General features: G+C 52.0%; 2 protein-coding genes across 4 annotated transcripts in view; one reads left to right on the top strand and one right to left on the bottom strand.

Moving 5' to 3' along the window:
- Positions 1-542: 542 nt before the first annotated feature.
- PPM1G (protein phosphatase, Mg2+/Mn2+ dependent 1G) lies at positions 543-15,786 on the bottom strand. Of its 2 annotated transcripts, none has more exons than XM_014888196.2 (10): positions 15,562-15,786; positions 11,221-11,290; positions 6,625-6,710; positions 6,153-6,285; positions 4,346-4,815; positions 3,787-3,924; positions 2,787-3,021; positions 1,631-1,760; positions 1,389-1,491; positions 543-1,223 (listed from the first exon to the last, which is right to left on the bottom strand). In XM_014888196.2, exons 2-10 carry the CDS (start codon positions 11,246-11,248, stop codon positions 1,029-1,031), a joined length of 1,518 nt encoding a protein of 505 aa, XP_014743682.2. In that variant the 5' UTR covers positions 11,249-11,290; positions 15,562-15,786; the 3' UTR covers positions 543-1,028. The 2 variants fall into 2 exon arrangements, with proteins under 2 accessions (XP_014743682.2, XP_014743683.1); XM_014888197.2 differs by having other exon boundaries at positions 15,247-15,763.
- Positions 15,787-15,909: 123 nt separating this feature from the next.
- Positions 15,910-18,160, top strand: part of NRBP1 (nuclear receptor binding protein 1) — a 34,445-nt gene continuing 32,194 nt past the window's right edge. For both annotated transcript variants that reach the window (XM_088162695.1, XM_014888210.2), the window contains exons 1-2: positions 15,910-16,047; positions 16,231-16,450. In XM_088162695.1, coding sequence (XP_088018821.1) covers positions 16,247-16,450 — 204 coding nt within the window. In that variant the 5' untranslated portion in view covers positions 15,910-16,047; positions 16,231-16,246. The remainder of the gene's footprint in view (positions 16,048-16,230; positions 16,451-18,160) is intronic.

Raw genomic sequence — 18,160 nt, forward strand, 5'->3', positions numbered from 1 at the left:
TCCCCGCAGAGGTCTGTCCTGCAGCAAGGCCAGCGTAGAGACCACAGAGTAACACCATGGGCTGCAGGTGTGGACCTAGTGCCAGATGGGTTGTGTAGTCTCAGGCACTGGGATCCTCACCACTGCAGCATCCTGGGGAAAAAAAGCTGCTTCTGGATGTTTTGCTGCTTAATGTTGGGCAGTCACAGACTGACTAAAGGATTTGGGTTGGGAGGGAACTTCAAGCTTGCCATGGGCAGGGACATCTTCCACTAGACCAGGTTGCTCTGGAATTTCTTCCCAATATCCCATCTAATCCTGCCCTCTGGCAGTGGGAAGCCCTTTCCCCTTGACCAGTCCCTCCAGGCCCTTGCCCTAAGTCCCTCCAGCTTTCTTGGAGCTCCTTTAGGCACTGTGACTCTAAGGTCTCTCTGGATCCTTCTCCAGACTGAACATCCCCAGCTCTCTCAGCCTGTCTCCATAGGGTTAGATTAGGAACAAATGTTCTCCTCCCCACCCCGCCTTCCTCACCTCCTCCTCCAGGAAAGAATAAAGACTACACCTTATTTTCTCATCTTTTAGTTTGAAAAAAGTATTGATTCAAAGTGTACAACTGAACACGGTGTGGCCGCAGCACCACCACCAGATTGTTTCACAAATAAAAACAGAAAGGGCCTTAAATAATTGGGTGCAGATTTAAAAAAACCTCAACAGTGAAAAAGTTCTTCCCTCCAAACAGAAATTCACAGGCACAGAAATGGCAACAACCACATGGAGACAATGGGGGGACATCCTCCTCCTCCTCCTCACCACGGACTCCGTGCTGCAGCACTCCCAGCGCAGCTCCGTCCTCGCTCCCTCTTTGGAATGGTTACAGATGAACAGTGTGACATGCCCTTGCTAACCAGACCCGCCCCCACCCCCCGACCAGGACACGGACAGACAAGGCCTCTGCTAAGGCTAAAAAAAGGACAAGACTTGGAGTCTTGAGTTCAGCATGGGTAAGAAATGAGTCTGGTGAGCACAGCCCAGTCCCCAGGTGGGCCCTGCTACTCCAGTTTGGCCTTCTTGGTGCTGTCCCCACCGTTCTCCTCTGCTGGTGCTGCCGCCTCCCCCAGTTTCCTTTTCCCACTCTCAGCAGGTGGGTGTGTGTTACGGGGTTTGAAGCTGATAATGATGCAGGTCATGTTATCGCAGCCGGTGCCATCCCCTGAGGTGTCTGGAGCCAAGCACTGATCCAGCAGCTGGGAAGGGACAGGGCAAGTCAGCAGAGAGGACAGATACACGCTGGGACCATTCCAGCGCCTGACAGTGGCTCAGGGATGCCAGGCCAGATCGCTGCAGGAGTCAAACACTCAAATGCAGTTCCTACCACGCTGCTGGAGGGACAGCAGAGCTCCTGATCTTACCTCTTCTACAATGGAGGAGAGTGGCCGCAGGACTCCATTCTCATCCTTCTGGGTGATCTTCGACTGGATGAAATCCACCACTTCCTGGCTGCTCATCACATTCCTGCAGAGCAGAGATGTTAGAAAAGCAGGCAAAGGGAGCACATGTGCCATGATGTCCACCAGGCCTACCTCAGGCCCAGCTCTGGAGAAAGGCTGGAGCAGTGATGCCCCAGCGGCACAACGGCTCCCTTACCACTCACCAGATTCCATCACAGGCAATGACCATGAAGTCGTGGTCATCGTTTATTGTCAGCACTTTGATGTCAGGCAGGGCAGAGATCATCTGCTCTTCCGGAGGAAGGTTCTTGTTCCGCTTGTAGAAGTGATCCCCTGTGGTGGGAGGAAGATGTCTAGGCACAGGCAGTGCTGCCTGCCCTGGACAGGGAGCAGCACTGTCCTGCCACAGGGCATTCCCAGTGGGATCAGCAAGTGCTCCCACAACCTGGGATCAGGCCGTGGGCCATGAAGCAGAGGAACCACTGCAGATTCCTGGTTTAAGCTCTGGCAAGCCCAGGGAAGAGAGGTCTTGTCAAGCTCGGCCTCTCTTTACTCCTAACCAAGTGCCCCTTTCCCACATCTTGGAGCAACCAACACCAGGCTAACAGCACACAGCACCTGTCACCTCTGAAGAGGCTGTGGCTGCCCCATCCCTGGAAGTGTTCAAAACCAGGCTGGATGAGGCCTGGAACAACCTGGTCTAATGAAGGCGTCCCCGCCCATGGCTGTGGCTGGAACTAGTCGAGCTTTAAGGTCCCCCAAACCACTTCAGGGCTCATTTTATGATTCAAAGTTCACTTGGGAAAACTGGCCTTCAGCTCTGCCTAGCAGTTTATCAGGAATCATCCCATGAAGGGACTTCCAGGGCCACCACAAACTAGCAGGTGGGAGTGCCAGTGTCTCCCTAGATAAAGTCCTTATTTCTGTCTAGAGGTGTTTCTTACATCTTTACACTAAGATAATGATTTCAGTGGTTTGGGTCCTTCTGTACACACTCAGATGAGTAAATGGGCTCAAACTGAAGCCAGGTCCCCAGGAAGCAACACGCCGAGATTCCTCAATAACCCAGTAAGCAGAGGTCCTGTTCCAAAGGCAGCAGTCTGGTTTCGGGACAGTTTACATGAGGTGGTTTCTGAAAACCCAGCTGCTGGCACAACAGCCTGGGATGTGTCAGATGCTGCTTTCCACAGATAACTGCTGTGAAACAGTTGGACTTCTCCAATTAGACTGAAATCTCCATCAAATATTGAAGGGTTTCACACGTCTCACTGACAACTGTTCCATAAGCTTAGTGACTGGCAGTGCTGTCAGCACAGCTCTCCTGAGGCCAGCCCTGCCAGCATCCCCCCTCCTGCTTACCAATGGCCCTGGAGAGGTTGAGGCCGCCGTTCACCCTTCCGTCCATGGTCACCTTGCCACCTGCGTTCTTTATTCTGGCCAGCTCCACCTCATCCTCTGGCTTGTGGTCATAGGACATGTCGACAGCCTTGCCCCCCTCTGACACGACACAGCGCGAATCCCCGGCGTTGGCCACGATCAGCTGCTTGCCCCGGATGAGCGCCACGACAGCTGTGGTGCCACTGTCTGAGCCCGGCTGCAAGAGACACAATTCTGGTGAGGTTTCTCTCTCTATCTCCCCGTCAGGTCATTAAGGGAACCAGCAGCAGCTGCACAACAGTATCCCAGATCCCAGGGTGCTGCACTGCACCCCATAAGCACACACAGAACAATGGAAACAGCCTGAGGGAAGTGGGAAACACCAGGAGTGTGTTCTGCAGGGCAGGGTTAGGCAACACCTCCATCCCAGTCTCAGGCAGCATGGTGGGTCAGGATTCTCTGGCGTTCCACAGGTCTGTACCTGCTGCTCTAATGTGCTAATTCCAACCCCAGCCCAACTTGAGCACATCCTCACTTCAAGTCGGGACATTTCCCCAAAGGGAGAAATTGGCACCCTGCAAGCCAGGTCCCCTTTACCTGACCTCCTGGGTCACTGGCCTGCCTGACTGCACTGACACGGGCTGAAGAGCCATAGCCCTGGCCCAGTGAGGAGCCATGCTGCACTCTGGAGCAGTGGTGCCATCAGAGCCTTCCTGTTCTTGCCCCATGCTCTCCCTCCACACTGCTTTCCAAGCACCTCACGCCCAGCAGTGGGATCAGCCTCTTCGATCCTCAACCTGCTGTCCAGATCCAGGCCCCTACCTCAGCTTTTGCACAAACCCAGGCTGTCAGCAGCTCCCTCAGCCTCAGTAGACTCAAGTAGACTATCTATCTCCACCTGAACAGAAACAGCCCCTAGCCGAGTCTCCCAAGTACCCCTGGCTCCACACTAAACTGCAGAACACAAAACCAGGGTGTGCACCTCCTCTTTCCCCTCCATGCCCGGTAACAACATTTCCTCCTCTTCATCCTCATCCTCCTCTGCTTCTTCAGTGTCATCTTCTTCATCTTCATTCTCTGCCTCTTCACTGCTGTAACCGTCCTCATCCTCACTACATTCCTACAAGAAAGGAGAGATACCACAGGAGTCACACAAGACACTTGGTGCTGTCCCCCCACTGGTCCCTCCATCCTGGGGACCAATGGTCAGTTCTCCCAGAGGTGTGAGGTGACCTGCCACGTGTCCCCCACACTTGACGGCTACAACCAGAGCAGCTGGTATCACTACGGCAGTGGATGAAGGGATGGTGCATGCAGCAGGACCAAGGGCTATCAGCTCTGGCCGCTGCAGGATGAGTGTGTGTCCTTCGGGGTTAGCTCAACAATCCCAAACATTCCCATGGGATGGCCTCAAAGGATCAGCCTGAAACACCTGCTCCTAGGAACACACCTAGGATGACCAGAGACTCGTCTCAAGTACCACCGTAAGCAATGCATTCTGCCCAGCCAGAAGGCCACTCTGTTCCAGTGCTGTTTCCTACCTCACTGTCTTCCTCCTCTTCCTCAACCTCATCTGACTCATCCTCACTGTCCTCAAAAAATTTGGATTTGGTTGTGCGCTGGGGCTTTCCCGTAGAGGAGCAGGAGGGCCCGGCCTCCCCAGTAGAAGAGGTGACGGCCTCGTCACCTTTGCCTAGTTCAGGCTTCTGCAGAGCAGGGCTGTTGCCTCCAGCGCTGGCTTTGTCTGAGGTGGAGGAAATACCCGTGATTTCTTCGTCTGGCTTCCCGTTCTTCCTCTCCTTGTGGTCAGGAAGCTCCCCTGGGTCAGCCTCTCCATTCATATTTGACTCCCCATCATGCTGCTTGCCTGTCCCCTCCACAGCGCTATCCCCAGCTGCAGCTACAGACTTGGCTTTGAGGTTCTTGGTGCAGTTTTGTCCATAACGTGTGAGAAGCTCCTCAATGGTCATTGTGGCTTCTTCGTGCAGAAGAGCAGCTTCCTCATTATCCACTGCAAACGGAAGAGGGAGGAGACAAGGACAGAGAGGGTGAGAGAGCAGGATACCCAGCACACTGGGTCCTCTGGTGAGCTGCCCCAGCTGAGGCTGCTGCTGGCAGAGTTCCAGCAGTGCTCCCCAGGCTGACTCTGAGCACACAGCCAGGCCTGTGCCCTCCCACAGCTCCCAGATGCTACAGAGCAGGATGGGAACAGCAAGGACACAGTTCTGACCACAGCACAGCCTGCCAGTGCCCCCACTGCCCCAGACCAGGTGCTCCCTGGCTGACTGACAGCACCACAGAGTGTTCACACCAGGCATAAAGGCTGGTGGTAGCACAGTGTTCACATCAAGTGTGTGGCAGGGAGGCAGAGCCTCACTTTCCCACTTGGGAGCTGCAGGGAAGCAGTCACCACTTCCATGTGCAGATCTGGTCATTAGTGGTGCAGCTGGGAATGAGAACAGCTGCTCCACAGGCCTGAAACACCCCAGGAATCCCCACCAGTTGTCATTTGGACATGTACAAGAGGTGAGAGCACAGCTTTGGCCATCTCCCAAGTGGGGCTAGACAGAAAGTGGGATGCCTTTCCCCAGTGACCATGGGCCAAAGACTACTGCTTCCCTACTGACATCCTCTGGCATATAGTTTGCTTTGCTATTTAATCCCAAAAGGAAAACAAATACAGATAGCCCAAATGCTCCTGAAAATACAGAACAAAAAGAAAGAAAACCCAACTACTCACCCACCCACTTCATCCCTGTCAGCTGGAGAAAAAGAAACAATTCAGCATTTCCAGATTGACATATTCAAGGTGACATGATCACCTTGCATCTGCCTCAAGGCTGGTCACAAGGTACCCAGAGAGAGCAGCACAGGATTCATTCCAGAAAGCACCTCCTGGGCTGGCAACCACTTGCTGGTGGAACACTTGCTTCTTTGTGGGAAGAAGAATTGCTGAAAAGACCAGGATCTTCTTCAATCCTATCTGCAGCTGGTGGCTGCCACCAGCCAGGGAGAGCTGAGCACAGCACACCACATCATTTCCCTTCCACAACTGAGCCCAGCTCAGAGTTCCTGACATATCCTGGAATCGTGCAACCCATGGAGGAAGCTCTATAAAATGGTGACAGGCTGTTTTGTTATCCATAGCATTAAGCTCACAAATGGATAAGGGTTCCCCTAGCACCAGCCCAAAGCCATGGACAATGCTAAGGGGCAGTAGCTGAACTCGGCCAAAATTTAACAGAGAAACTGGGACAGAAAACCTTGTGCCCAAGGAGACGTGACCCTGCTGCTCTGCATCCCTGTCCTGGAGCTGCAGCCTTGTCTGTTCAGTAGCATCTGACTTACCATCATCTTCATCAGCAACTTTCTCCTTCTCATCTTCATCGTCCTGTGGCCGCCCAGCCATCTGAGAGAGCTCCTTAATCACCTCCTCTGTGGTGAGCTTCGCATCAATGGCCAAGAATGCATCTTCCAGGGCCTGTGTGTGAGCACAGACATGAGTAGGCAGCTGCCCCTTCCCTACAGGATGCCTGCCTGCCACACTGTGCAATCCAGTCTCTTCCAGCTTGCACACTCTAAGTAATCACAGCATGGCTGCTGCTGGCAGGGACCTACAGGGTTCTCCTGGGCCAACACCCTGCTCCAGCAGGGACACCCCGAGTCAGCTGCCCAGGACTATTGCCAGACAGGCTCTGGACAGCTCCAAGGATGGAGACCCCATCACCTCCCTGGACAACTCACACCCGGCTAGGCACTGACACAAGGGCTTTCCTCTGTGTTGGAACTTACTCAGTCCAGGACAGAGTTGGCTCCTTACCTTTTGCAATTTGCCTTCCTTGTAGGCCTTCTGGTCTTTGATAATCTCAGGAAGGTACTTGGCACAATACAGGGCAACTTCTTCTCCTGAAAAAGAGCAGAAACTATTTAAACAGGCTGATCCTTCCAGACAGAACCTGCTGCTGAGCAACTGAATTCCTGAGGTAAATCCTGGGACACAACCAGAGCTGCTCCAGACACAGAACAGTGACTGAGTGTAGGGATCCTGCTCACACCTTCCCAGTCAGATGTGCAGATGGCCCTGGCAAACCTCAGTTTCAAACCACCAGGTTTTGCCAATGCTGTGAACTTAGGGCCATAGTGACATTTAGGCCGACTCTTTAGGTCCAGCCTACCTGGAAATCTTTAATTTCACATGTCAGTGAAAGCAGAAGGGAAGCTTTTGCTCACTGCAGGTTCTACTGGAGCATTATCAACGTGCAGTGAGCACATAAAAAGCGTTCTGTCTTCAAGTGTGAGATCCCAGAGACTGAAATGAACCTCTCAGGAGACACGGAAGCGTTTGGTACAGGAAAGAACACAGCAAGATAAACAGCAGCCAGAACTCTGTGCTGAGAGCACAGGGGATAACCAGTACTAAGGGACAGCTCAAGTCAAATGCTCATCCTAGAGCAGCTGAGAGATTTTTAAAAGCCAGAAACTCCCCCAGCTTGGTAAGTAATGGTGTCAAGTATGGAATAGGGCATGGGAAGCACTTGTTTAGATCCCGAATGTGCTATTAAGAGAGAAGGAAGAGTAAAGAGAGGGATGATGAGATTCTGTAGTTTATCTTGAACAGGGCAAAAAAGAGTAGTGTGAGTTGTAAGAGATCAGACTAGTCATTGAGGTTTTTACATGAGCAAGGAACAGTGTAGGACACAGGAACATGGCTCACCTCACAAAGAAGGAAAATTAGAGCCAGAAACTGAGAAACAAATGAAATGACTGCACAGAAAGATGGAGAGGAGCAGGGCAAGCAGCAGGCAGGTGCAGGGTCCCACTGCAAGGTCCCGAAACATCCTGAAGCTGTGCTGGACCAATCATTCCCTGTCATAGTACAAAGAAGTAGCAATGTGGGTGGCTGGGCACAGCATGCCAGAGCCTGCCTGCACCTGGGGCTTTCCTGTTGCTGGAGGTACAACCAGAGCCACATGGGCTCCTTTCCTTTGGGCTACAGGAACGTTTTCACACAGGAGGCTTCTTCCCAGGATGGACCAGCCACACAACTCCTGATCTTCCTGCTGCACATCCCAACTTCCCTGCACTTCTCTGAGCTCAACAGAGACTGGGTGGACAGCTGGGCATGACAAAGAGTTGTGCAGGCAGGAGCAAAGCTCTATGAAGGAATGAGAAGCAAGGGAAGTGAGAGGGAAGCAGCAGCCAGCAGATCAGCAAAGGGAACACAGTGGGATGCAGAGAAGTGGGGAGATTTGGGAGAAAGACAAAGAAGTGACTTTTCCAGTGTACCTGCAGAGAAGGGACCAAGTGGCCATTGACAGAGAACAGAAACAGCAAAATGGCTGCTGCTACACAGTGCTGCAAAGCATTCCATGGTACAGATCCAGGGAGACTGGGTCTGGTCCTGCAGAGGACTTCTGACAAGGGGGAAATGGCTCCGCATTGACACAGAGCCGTGTTAGGTGGGATATGAGGAAGAAACTCTTGCCTGTGAGGGTTGTGAGGCCTTGGCCATTCTTGGTTTTCTCAAAAAAACCCCACAAAAAAAAACAAACAAACAAACACAAACAGCAAAAAAACCACAACCCCCCCCAAAAGAAATTCTTGGAGGAAGGTTAAAAACTGTTAGTTGTCTCCATGAGATGGAACCTGAAGGACAGTGATGGCCTCAGAGCAGAGCCCAAATGCCAGATGAGGCTCAAGGTCAGTGTTTGAATAACAGACCTCTCAGTCAAACACTACTAATCACTGCAGAGCCCAGCAAACAGCAGGACCCAACAGCAGCCTCTAACAGGTACAGCACAAAAAAAGGGGATGGTGTGAGTCAGGTAAACTGATCTTGGGAACACCTGAACCAGCCCTGTGACCTGCAGCTGTCAAGAGATACAAATTCTCCCTGACATGCTCTGGTCTATCCATTACCAGCTCCAACCCTTCCAGCCCCATGGTGGGTACCAAGAAAGGACTGTTGTGGTTTAACCCCAGGGGGCAAATTAGCACCACCCACCCACTTGCCCACTTCTCGTGGAACCAGGGAACGGATTGGCAGAGAAACAGGCAGGAAACTCTTCAGTCAAGAGAAGTTTAAAACAATAACAGTATTTTTTTAAATAGTGAAAAGGGAAATAGCAAAGGGAGAGAAATAAATCTCAAGATAGATGAGCAATATAAGATATGTGCCAATGAAGACACATTATTAAAAGAAAGGCTAAAGCACAAGTAGACAGCAATAGAGACTTATCAAACACTCTCTGCCCCCCACTCAAGGGGCAGAGTGCCCAAATATCCTCCAGAATTAGCGGGCAGGGAAGCCAGAGCACATAAAAAAGAAGCTGGGGAAGGCAAAAAAAACTGGCCCAGCAGCATCTTTCAAACACTGGAAGGCTTGTCCACAAGAGGGAAACATAAGAGAAAAACTGATTAATGAAATGGAAAATGTCAATATGTTAAAAAAAAAAATCCCAAACTCACCCATTTTCAAATAACACGGTATTAAAAACTTCTCCCAAACTATCTGGAGCAGGAAGCTTACTGGAGAATTTCAGGCTGAGAGATGAGTAAGGTATATAAGAGACGCTAAATTCAGTTTTTGCACTGCCAGTTAATAACGCTTACCAAGGTTCCCACCCAAAAACTTACATCGGGGAGACCTGAGAAATTGCTTCAAACTGAAGAACAAACACATCAATAAAATCACACAGTAGTAGAGGATGGGCAAAAGCTGTTCTTCTAAGTCAGATTCAACTATATCCATATCCTTCCTGATATAGTTTGTCTAGGAAGAGCTGTAGTGATTCAATCGCTAGAAAACTAAAATATGAATTGGAAACTCATGCCAGTGCTTTGCCATTCCACGCCTTTCCTATGTCTATCTTGAATCTTCCCTACTGTATTTAAGGACTCCAAACACAATGTCCTACACTAACAGGAATGTCGTCAGTGTCCAAAGTCTCTGAAATCCAACACATGGAATAAGACCTTGGCAGCTGAGAAACCAACACACTGAGCTCAGAGGAGAGCAGATGGTTTGATACTATTCATTCTTGACCCATTTTTGGTAGATGCTGCTTATCTTTATTTCACAAACAGTTTCTGAGGTGAGTAGCTCCTGATCCCAACATCCCATTTCCTTGTCATTCTCTGCCCCTCAGCACCAATCCATCATCCCCGTGTTCTCAAAGATACCCTTCAGGAGATCAGTGACTGCTCCACATGGGTCTCTGCACACTCTAAGGTGTAGTTCAGGGAAAAAAATAACTTCAGGACATGAAATATATTCTTCAGACTGAGATCTTAGGAAATTCCTTACTATATACGCAGCAGTGACAGTCACAAACTGGACACTGTGTTACAGAGACAATGAACAGGAGCAAACAGGCAGTTTACTTCATCTACTGCACACAGATTTTCAAAAAGCTTTCAAATAAATAATCACGTGTTTTCCATACAAAGCTGCTACAAGAAAAGCAGGGAGGTTAGAGAGGAGCAGTTTTCAGAATGGAGGATGGCCACTGGGAGAGCTCCTTGAAAAGCTATGTTGTTCAGCATCTACCTAAATTAGCAGGAAAAGAGGTCAGTAAAACATGAGGGATCACTCAGGATGATCAAAATTAAAATAATCTACAAGATGTAACAGCAGGATCTTGAGCTCTTACATTATATTGGCAGAGGAAATTCTGTAACATTAGCAATAATATTTAATAGCAATATTCAGTCAAACAAGCAGACACAAGCCTAGGACTCCTCTGACAGGAAAAAGACATAGGAGTCCAAAACAGTAAAAGTGAAAAGTACTACCAAAGGTGATTATTCACTTATTCCTTGTGTCATGGATACTACGGTGAAATGATGAGGCAGCAGATTTAACCGTATCTTTTTCAAATAATGATTCTATGCAAAATGCACAATGCAAACAATCACCAAACATAGAAGCCTTCTTAAAATGCAATTACACAAATCTGTGAAGAGCAAGATCTTCCAGAAGACTCCAGCATGTCTCCATGATGGAAAGACTGCAACCTCCAGTTTAAGGAACCCTTACAGGGAATAGATCTGCTTGTTTTGATTTTCACTCTTTCCTTGGGCAACCACTAGAACACACTGCCTAAAGTCAATCTCAGGTGATATTTCTAACTGCTTTGTCTTCTGTGACTCTCCTGCCCAGCTTTCCACCACAAAACCAGCATTTCTCAAAAGGTATAGAAGATGGAATATAAATCTGATTTCAATTTCAGATCAAACCCTGACCTCCCTTCTAAGAGCCCTAAGAGGTTCAGAACATCTGTTGATGGTATTTATCAAAGAAAATGCTTCCCATCAAGGAGCAGAATTCCTAACACCAGATGGATGCCCCAGGAGGCACAGACAGCACAGAGGGTTCACACTGCAGAACGTGACAGAGCAAAGCAGACGCAGTTACCTCCGTGTCCATCGTAGACAGAGAACATGGCTGTTTCACTGTCCAGCTCGGGAATGCAGTTGTGGGCATCCTGAAAGAGAGAGCAAAGGTCTGGAATGACAGGGATTGCATTAGACCCACGGAAAACCATAGGAACACAAATTTGTTTGGGTTGGAAAAGCCCTCTGAGACCACTGAGCCCAACCACTGCCAACCCAAAGTGCTGTCCCATGCCCCCAGGTACCACATCCACACTGCTTTTAAACCCCTCTAGGGATGGGGACTCCACCTCTGCCCTGCCCCTGCCTGTGCCAGGGCTGGACAAACCTTTCCATGAAGAAATTGCTCACAACAGTGAATCGAAACCTGCCCTGGCACAGCTTGAGACTGTTTCCTCTTCTCCTGTCTGTTGTTTCCTGTGAGACAAGTGTGACCCCCACCTGGCTGCAGCGTTCCTGTCAAGGCGTTGTAAAGAGTGATAAGGTCCCCCTGATCCTCCTTTTCTCCAGACTGAACCCTCCCCAACTCCCTCAGCCACTCCTCATCAGACTCGTGCTCCAGACCCTTCTCTGGCTCCATTCTGATCCCTGGACAAAGCACAAAGGTCAACAACACAAGCCATGTAGAGTGCACAGCCCTTCTCTCCAGAAGGTCTCCGTGGAACAGCCAGCTTTGAGGAAGGCACCCCCGTGATTTTACAGCCAAGGGCTTCAACTCCTTCCCCTGTGGGCAAGCAAACCCAGAGCCTGGAACAGATGGCCAGGCTGAACCTTTCTCCGAAGCCCTTCCCCTGCCCAGCTAACTTCTTGACATTCCTTCAAGTCCAGCCCTCACCACCTGACACATCCCGTTTTGAATCAGGAAGAACATGTATCCTGTGATATGTTCAACAATGTGATCTCTTCTGTGGTTCATCACCTTAAATGTGATACAATTGCCCCAAAACGCTGTGCTTACTCTAAGACAGCAGTCTCAAATATCTGGATGTGTCCATGCTGCCAGAAATATTCCAAAATTTACACACACACACAGACAGAACTAGATCACAACCACTGAGCTCTACTGCTTTTTTATGTATGACTCCTCACATAAGGTCTCTTCACTCTCCAAAGTTCCAGTATCTTGTAAAAAGAGAACTTTGTTTCTTGCTCAAGAAACAGAAACAGTGAGGTTCTGGGTTTATGTAGCACTATTTGCAATGGCATGAAAAGAGCTTCTGAACAGGCAAGTGACCATCTGAGTCCAAAACAAGTAATGACTGAATGGTAATGCAGGAAACTTCCCCAGCCCTCACTGGAGAGAGCAAATGCAAACAGGGATAAACCCAGAAGCAGCATTAGTACACACTTTTCTGACACTCACAGAAGCCAGCGAGACAGTGAGCCCCCAGCACAATAACTGGGATAAGTCCCAGGTGACGAAACAGCAGTGTCATTAAAGACATGCAAATGCTGCTGGGGAGGAAACCCAGCACTGGCACCAAAAATAGTCCGTGCTGCCCTTGCTGAGCCCCCTCTGCAGCCTGTCCTGATCTGTCCCCCCACTGAGGGGGCACAAGGGCGGGGAGGGATGCATGGGGCTTGCTCTGCACACAGGGCAAAGCCAGGTCCTGGCACTGCCAACGCCACCAGCAGAGCAGCAAAACCTCCATGTGCTGCCAGGCAGCAGCACCCAGCCTAGCCCCCAGCCCTGCTCAGGACTGTCCTCTCACTGACTCTGACCTTGCGTGCTGGAAGAGTTCACAAAGGTTCTGAAAGTCCACTCCCTGCTATCCAGCCTTCTGGGGTCCCTCACTCTCTCCAGTCACCTGAGTGACTACTGTAACAGTGGTGAAAAACTCTGTCTGAAACATCAAACACCCAATTCAATTGAAATGAGTAAGCAAATCAATAAATTAACCTGAGAATTCATTTAACAAATCTCCCTATTTTGAACCAAACTCTTTCAGTTTTTGAAGCAAGGGCTTTTGCTCTAAGCCTGGCAGAGGAATGAAGCTGCAAACTGGGGCTGTTGGTGTCTCACTGTGAGGGTACAGTCAAAACAGGAGCAAAGAGTTTGGAAAAGCCCCATCCAACCACATCCTGTGTCTCCCACTATACCCCAGAGCACTCCTCTGGACCATAAAACTGACTTCAGCCCTTTCCTTCCCAATACAATTTTTTTTTTGTTATCCTTATCCTTGGGGTCCCTCATCTGCCCCAAACATTTCTTTACTCCCAAAGCAACCTCCCTGGACTAAGTTGCAGTATTTCTTCAGAGCCCTGTACACCCAGCTCACTTGAAGGCTCCTAAAACCCAAGTACAAGGTGACAACAAGCTCCTTTACACCCAAAATACCTATCTTACCAGGTGCACACTGACTGGCTTCACCAACACACACGGAACCACAGCATTAAGCACAAACATTTGCTCAGGACTTTCTCCAAGCCTTGCAGAAGAGCAAAAGTACAACTGAACATGAAGAAAAAAAACAAAACCCCACAACAAGATGGGACAGAGCAGAACACAGAGTGCTGGAATGCAAGAGAAATTGACTGCTCAGCTGTGTGCGAAACACATATTTCTCTCCCATCAGGTTCAGAAGCAATCTGCAACAGGTTCAGCTGCTGCCATATGCTTGTTTCTTGGGATAACTCAACTAAATCATGCACACTGGCCTCAGTGCTGTCTCTGCGAGCAAGGATAAAGCAGAGATGTTGGATAGTGCAGAACCCACATCTGCAGCTTGGGGCCTCACCCAGCCTCTGCAAAGGTACCAGTGACAGCCCCCAAGTCAGTGAAGTTAGAGCCATGTCCCAGCTGTGGGAGGGCTCAGTGACCCCACCAGCGCCATAAATCAGTGCTATTCTGCTCTCCCTCATCCCAGCCTGGCTCCCTAACACATCCCAGCTCTGTGCAAAGGGATACCAGAGCCATTTAGCCTGCATTTAGCTGCTTACACGCACGTTAATCGCCTTTGAGATTACACTCAGTGCTCCAGCAATGTCTCTGTCCCCCCTCCATGGGCCACTGGCAAGGACCAGCTCAGACACCGTCAGCGAGTTCCACACACGTACTCTAAGTGAATTCACCAATTCTGCATCTTCTATCCTGAGAACCAGAGCCCAGGGTTTCACACACAGAAAGGAGGAAAACACCTCTGGTCATTGATTTGTCACTTGGCCCACTCCAAGAAGGGGTGAAGTGTCTGACAAAATGGCTTATGAACCTATATCTGAGAGCCTGAACGGGACATCCCCTCCAAACCAGCCACAGAGCTACGAACCAAACACTGAGAGACGTACCCGGGGTGGCTGCAGGGACCAGGATTAATCCTTACCGAATTCAGCTGTTTACTGGCTGCCCAGAAGGGAAAACAAACCAGCACATTACTGGTACTCACAGAGGGTCTGAAGTTCACAGCCCTGCGGGGCCAGCAGCCCCACACTGCCCTCACACCAGTCAAGAACTTTAAAAGCAGTTCCTGCAGCCTCCTGCACTGGGGGAACGCGGGCAAACACCTGGATCCTCAGCCAGGTGTGGTCTGGTGGTAGCTCATCTGCCCACAACGAGCCCAGCAAAGCCAGGACTGCCAACAGGAGACTGAGAGTAGCCATGAGAATTCTTCCTACAAATTTTCCTATAAGCAAATAAAAACAGGGAAGAAGCACAGGAAGACACCAACACTTCATTTTAGGGGAGAAAACCAGGCATTTCCTCTGAAAATTGCCCACTTGCTTTCACTCAGTGCTTCACCCCAAGCACTAAGCGCTCCTTTCCTTCGTTTTTTACCCCGAATTCCTAATTTCTCGCAGAGATTTATCCAGCCGCACGCGTCTCCCATGACACAGGGGTACTCTCCCCGCAGGAGCCGGAACACGCGGCTGCCGTGTGGAATTCGGGAAAGGCTGGAGCGGCACCGGGAGAGGTAAAATGCCCCTCCCGGCCTCGGGAGGGAGGGAGTAACCGAGAGTCCCTGGACCTCCTCGCTATTCGGGGGCTGTCGGCGCAGGACCCCGAGGAGTGCCGGGTGTGGATGCGGCCGCCCCGCCAGCCTCACCCCCTCACCTCCATGGAGACGCGCCATCCCTGCATGGCGCTGAACCCGAAGTGCAGCGGGCGCGGCCCGAGCCCGGCGCCGTCCCCGGAGCTCTTCACCGTGTTGGGCTGCGACAAGTAGGCGCCCATTGCGGCCGCGGCGGCCTCGGTCGGCGGCGACCGGACCGGACCGGGGGGCGCGGGCGGACTGCGGGGGTGGCGGGACCTCGCACCGGCGGGCGGCGACCGGAAGTCGCGCGGCCGGAAGCTCGGCGGCCGGAAGCGCCGACCATAGAGGCGCGGCTAGAGCGGCACCGCGGCCCGCTCCGCCCCAGGACTACCTACACGGCCCGCCGGTAGCTTCGACCTGCCCTGAGGCTCCTCCGGGAGAACAGCGGACTTGGGACCGGCGATGCCGCCGCCAGCCAGTGCCGCGGGCGCCCACTCGCACAGATAAAGCCGCGCACGCTCACAAATACCACAATTATTGCCCTGCCCCTCTACATGAGGGGCCCTCTCGCACACAGCGCCTTATACAGGTTGAGTCACGCCCACCGACCAGTCAGCGGCCCTGAGGGCCCCCTCTCGCTATCTCATTGGCTATTGCAGGGGGCTGCCCTGCCCTATTCATGATCCTTCACGGCCCTTCACGCAGGGCGCCCCCTATCGTGTGACGCACCTCGGAGCCCCGCCCGCCGGCCATTGGCGGGTGCTGACGCGCCGCTCGCGGCGCTGATTGGCTGCGGCAGAGGCCCCACCCCTCACGGCGCGTTACGCAGCGCGGCGGTTGCGGCGGGGACGTGCTCGGGACCGGGAGGTACCGCGGGCCCGGTAAGTGCGTGGCTCCCACCCCTCGTCCCCAGCCTCGCCCCGGGACCGGCTAGGTCGAGCGCCGCTGGCAGGCTAGGGACGTGGCCCCGGCTGACAGGCCCGGCGGGCGCGGCCCGGTCCGCCCGGCGGGCCCAGCCTGGCCTGGCGTCCCACCGCGCCTCACGGACCGCGCCTCTCCCGCAGCGTGTGAGACCGCAGCATGTCGGAGGGCGAGTCCAAGCAGGTGCCCAGCAGCGGCTCCGACCCCAAGCCAGAGCCCGCCTCGTCTGGTCCGGGGATGACCTCGGTGTCTGCGCCAGTGACTTCCGCGGCGCCCCCAGAGGAGGAGGAGGAGGAGAGCGAGGACGAGTCCGAGATCCTGGAGGAGTCGCCGTGCGGCCGCTGGCAGAAGCGGCGCGAGGAGGTCAGTGCCGGGGGCCGGTTCCCGGAGCTGGACTGCGGGGGAGCCCGGGCGGGGCCCAGACGGCCGCTTGTCCCGCCTCCCCCCCGCCTTCCCCCCTCATCCCCGGTCCTCCTGCCACCTGTCCCCGGGACAGCTAGGCCCCAAAGTAGGGGTCCGTCGCGCTCCCGAGAGGCGGGGAGAAGGGTGGCCCTTCGCCAGCTTCAGGGCTGCCGTCCCTCGGGCCCGGAGCGTCTTGGCTGGAGCGCAGGCAGTGGTGTCTTCCCCTGCCGCAGGCCGGTGTGACGGCCAGCTGTTGCTGCTGTGGAGTAGGGAGTGGCTCCGCCGCTCCCGGTGTGCGTCGCGTTTCATAGATCTTTCTCTCTGGGAATGGCGAAAAGTAGTGACTGGATAGTTCTTGGTGTTCTTGGGAGTTTGCATGGTACCTGCTGCCGAGGTGGCCAGTTACCCAGGATCATCAGCTTTTGAATCCTCGCTTTTGCTTTGCTTTGTCCTCTGCAATCAGGATCAAGCACAGTCAGTTTACACAGGCTTGTTTCTTGGCCTGTCCTACTCACGCCCACTGCTCAGTGCATGTGCTGGCAGTGTACGGTGTAAAGGCACAAGGAGACTAGATCGTGTTGTTTGGGACATATCCTTTTTTCCGCTCGTTGCTGGCTCTGTTTTTCTTGCTGGCGGCTGTCTGCACAAACTGGTTTTTGCTCTGTGCTGGCACAGTGCCCCTGCCCTAGCTGGGCAGGCTGTGCAGCCCTGGCAGGTGCTGACAGCCAGACAACGTGCTCGCTCCAGCGCTGCGCTGCGGCACAAGTGCTGATGGGGCTGTTCTCAGCCGAGTCAGGGGCTGAGCACAGCGGTTTGTCTGCTTTGTCCACCACTGCAAAAAGGGCAGTGCAAACCCCAGTGATGGTGAGAGAGTCATTTGTTCTGATGTAAATTTGGAGGTCAGAGTAAGGTCAGGGATTCCCTGCAGTTCTTCACCTTTGCTTGCTGAGAGCTGTCATGGTTTAGTTTAGTGTGAGCCAAACGCTGGCATGGTGTGGTCAGAATGTGCCTTTTCTGGTGAGGCTCTGCAGATTGATTACAAATGTAGCTTTAACATTAAAAAAAAAGTTTCCTTTTTCCCTTTTTTTAAGGAAGTGTGAAGCTCTGGCTCTGTCCTTCACAATATATTCCATACCTGAAGTGCTTTATCTCTTGCTCTACACTGTCAGGGCACATGCTGGAGAACAATGCTGATTTGTTTGTGTTATATTTTCAATGTGTTTTATTTAATACTGATCATTTTGAGACAAAGAGAGACAGGGTTTTCTGTGTTCTCCTACAATATAAGTAATATTTGGGTGTTTTCTTTGGATTTCAGTTTCCCCTCGGCAGACAAATGAAATGAATTGAAATTTTGGCATGGCTAAATGATTGTCTTATCACTTCAGGCTGCCTCTGTAGAGATCAGAGCTCTGCTGTACCATCACAAGTTGAGGGATGGGCATTGGGGCCACAGAACACATTGTTGAGTGATCTGGGTGAGCTCGGGGCTGTTGCTGCTGAAGCCTTCACTCATCGAGGCTGCCCAGTCTTGTGTCTGACTGGGAGCAGCCTCAGCTGCAGCTGAGCCTGCAGTGAAATCCTGGTGTGTCTTTGGATTTCACGTGTGAATTTGTGGCTCAATTAGCCCCCAGCTTGTGGAGAGGCTTTTGTTCCCTGAACTGCATGACA

This window comes from Sturnus vulgaris, chromosome 3 (genome assembly GCF_052056855.1).
Source record: "Sturnus vulgaris isolate bStuVul1 chromosome 3, bStuVul1.hap1, whole genome shotgun sequence".
NCBI classification, from domain to species: Eukaryota; Metazoa; Chordata; class Aves; order Passeriformes; family Sturnidae; genus Sturnus; species Sturnus vulgaris.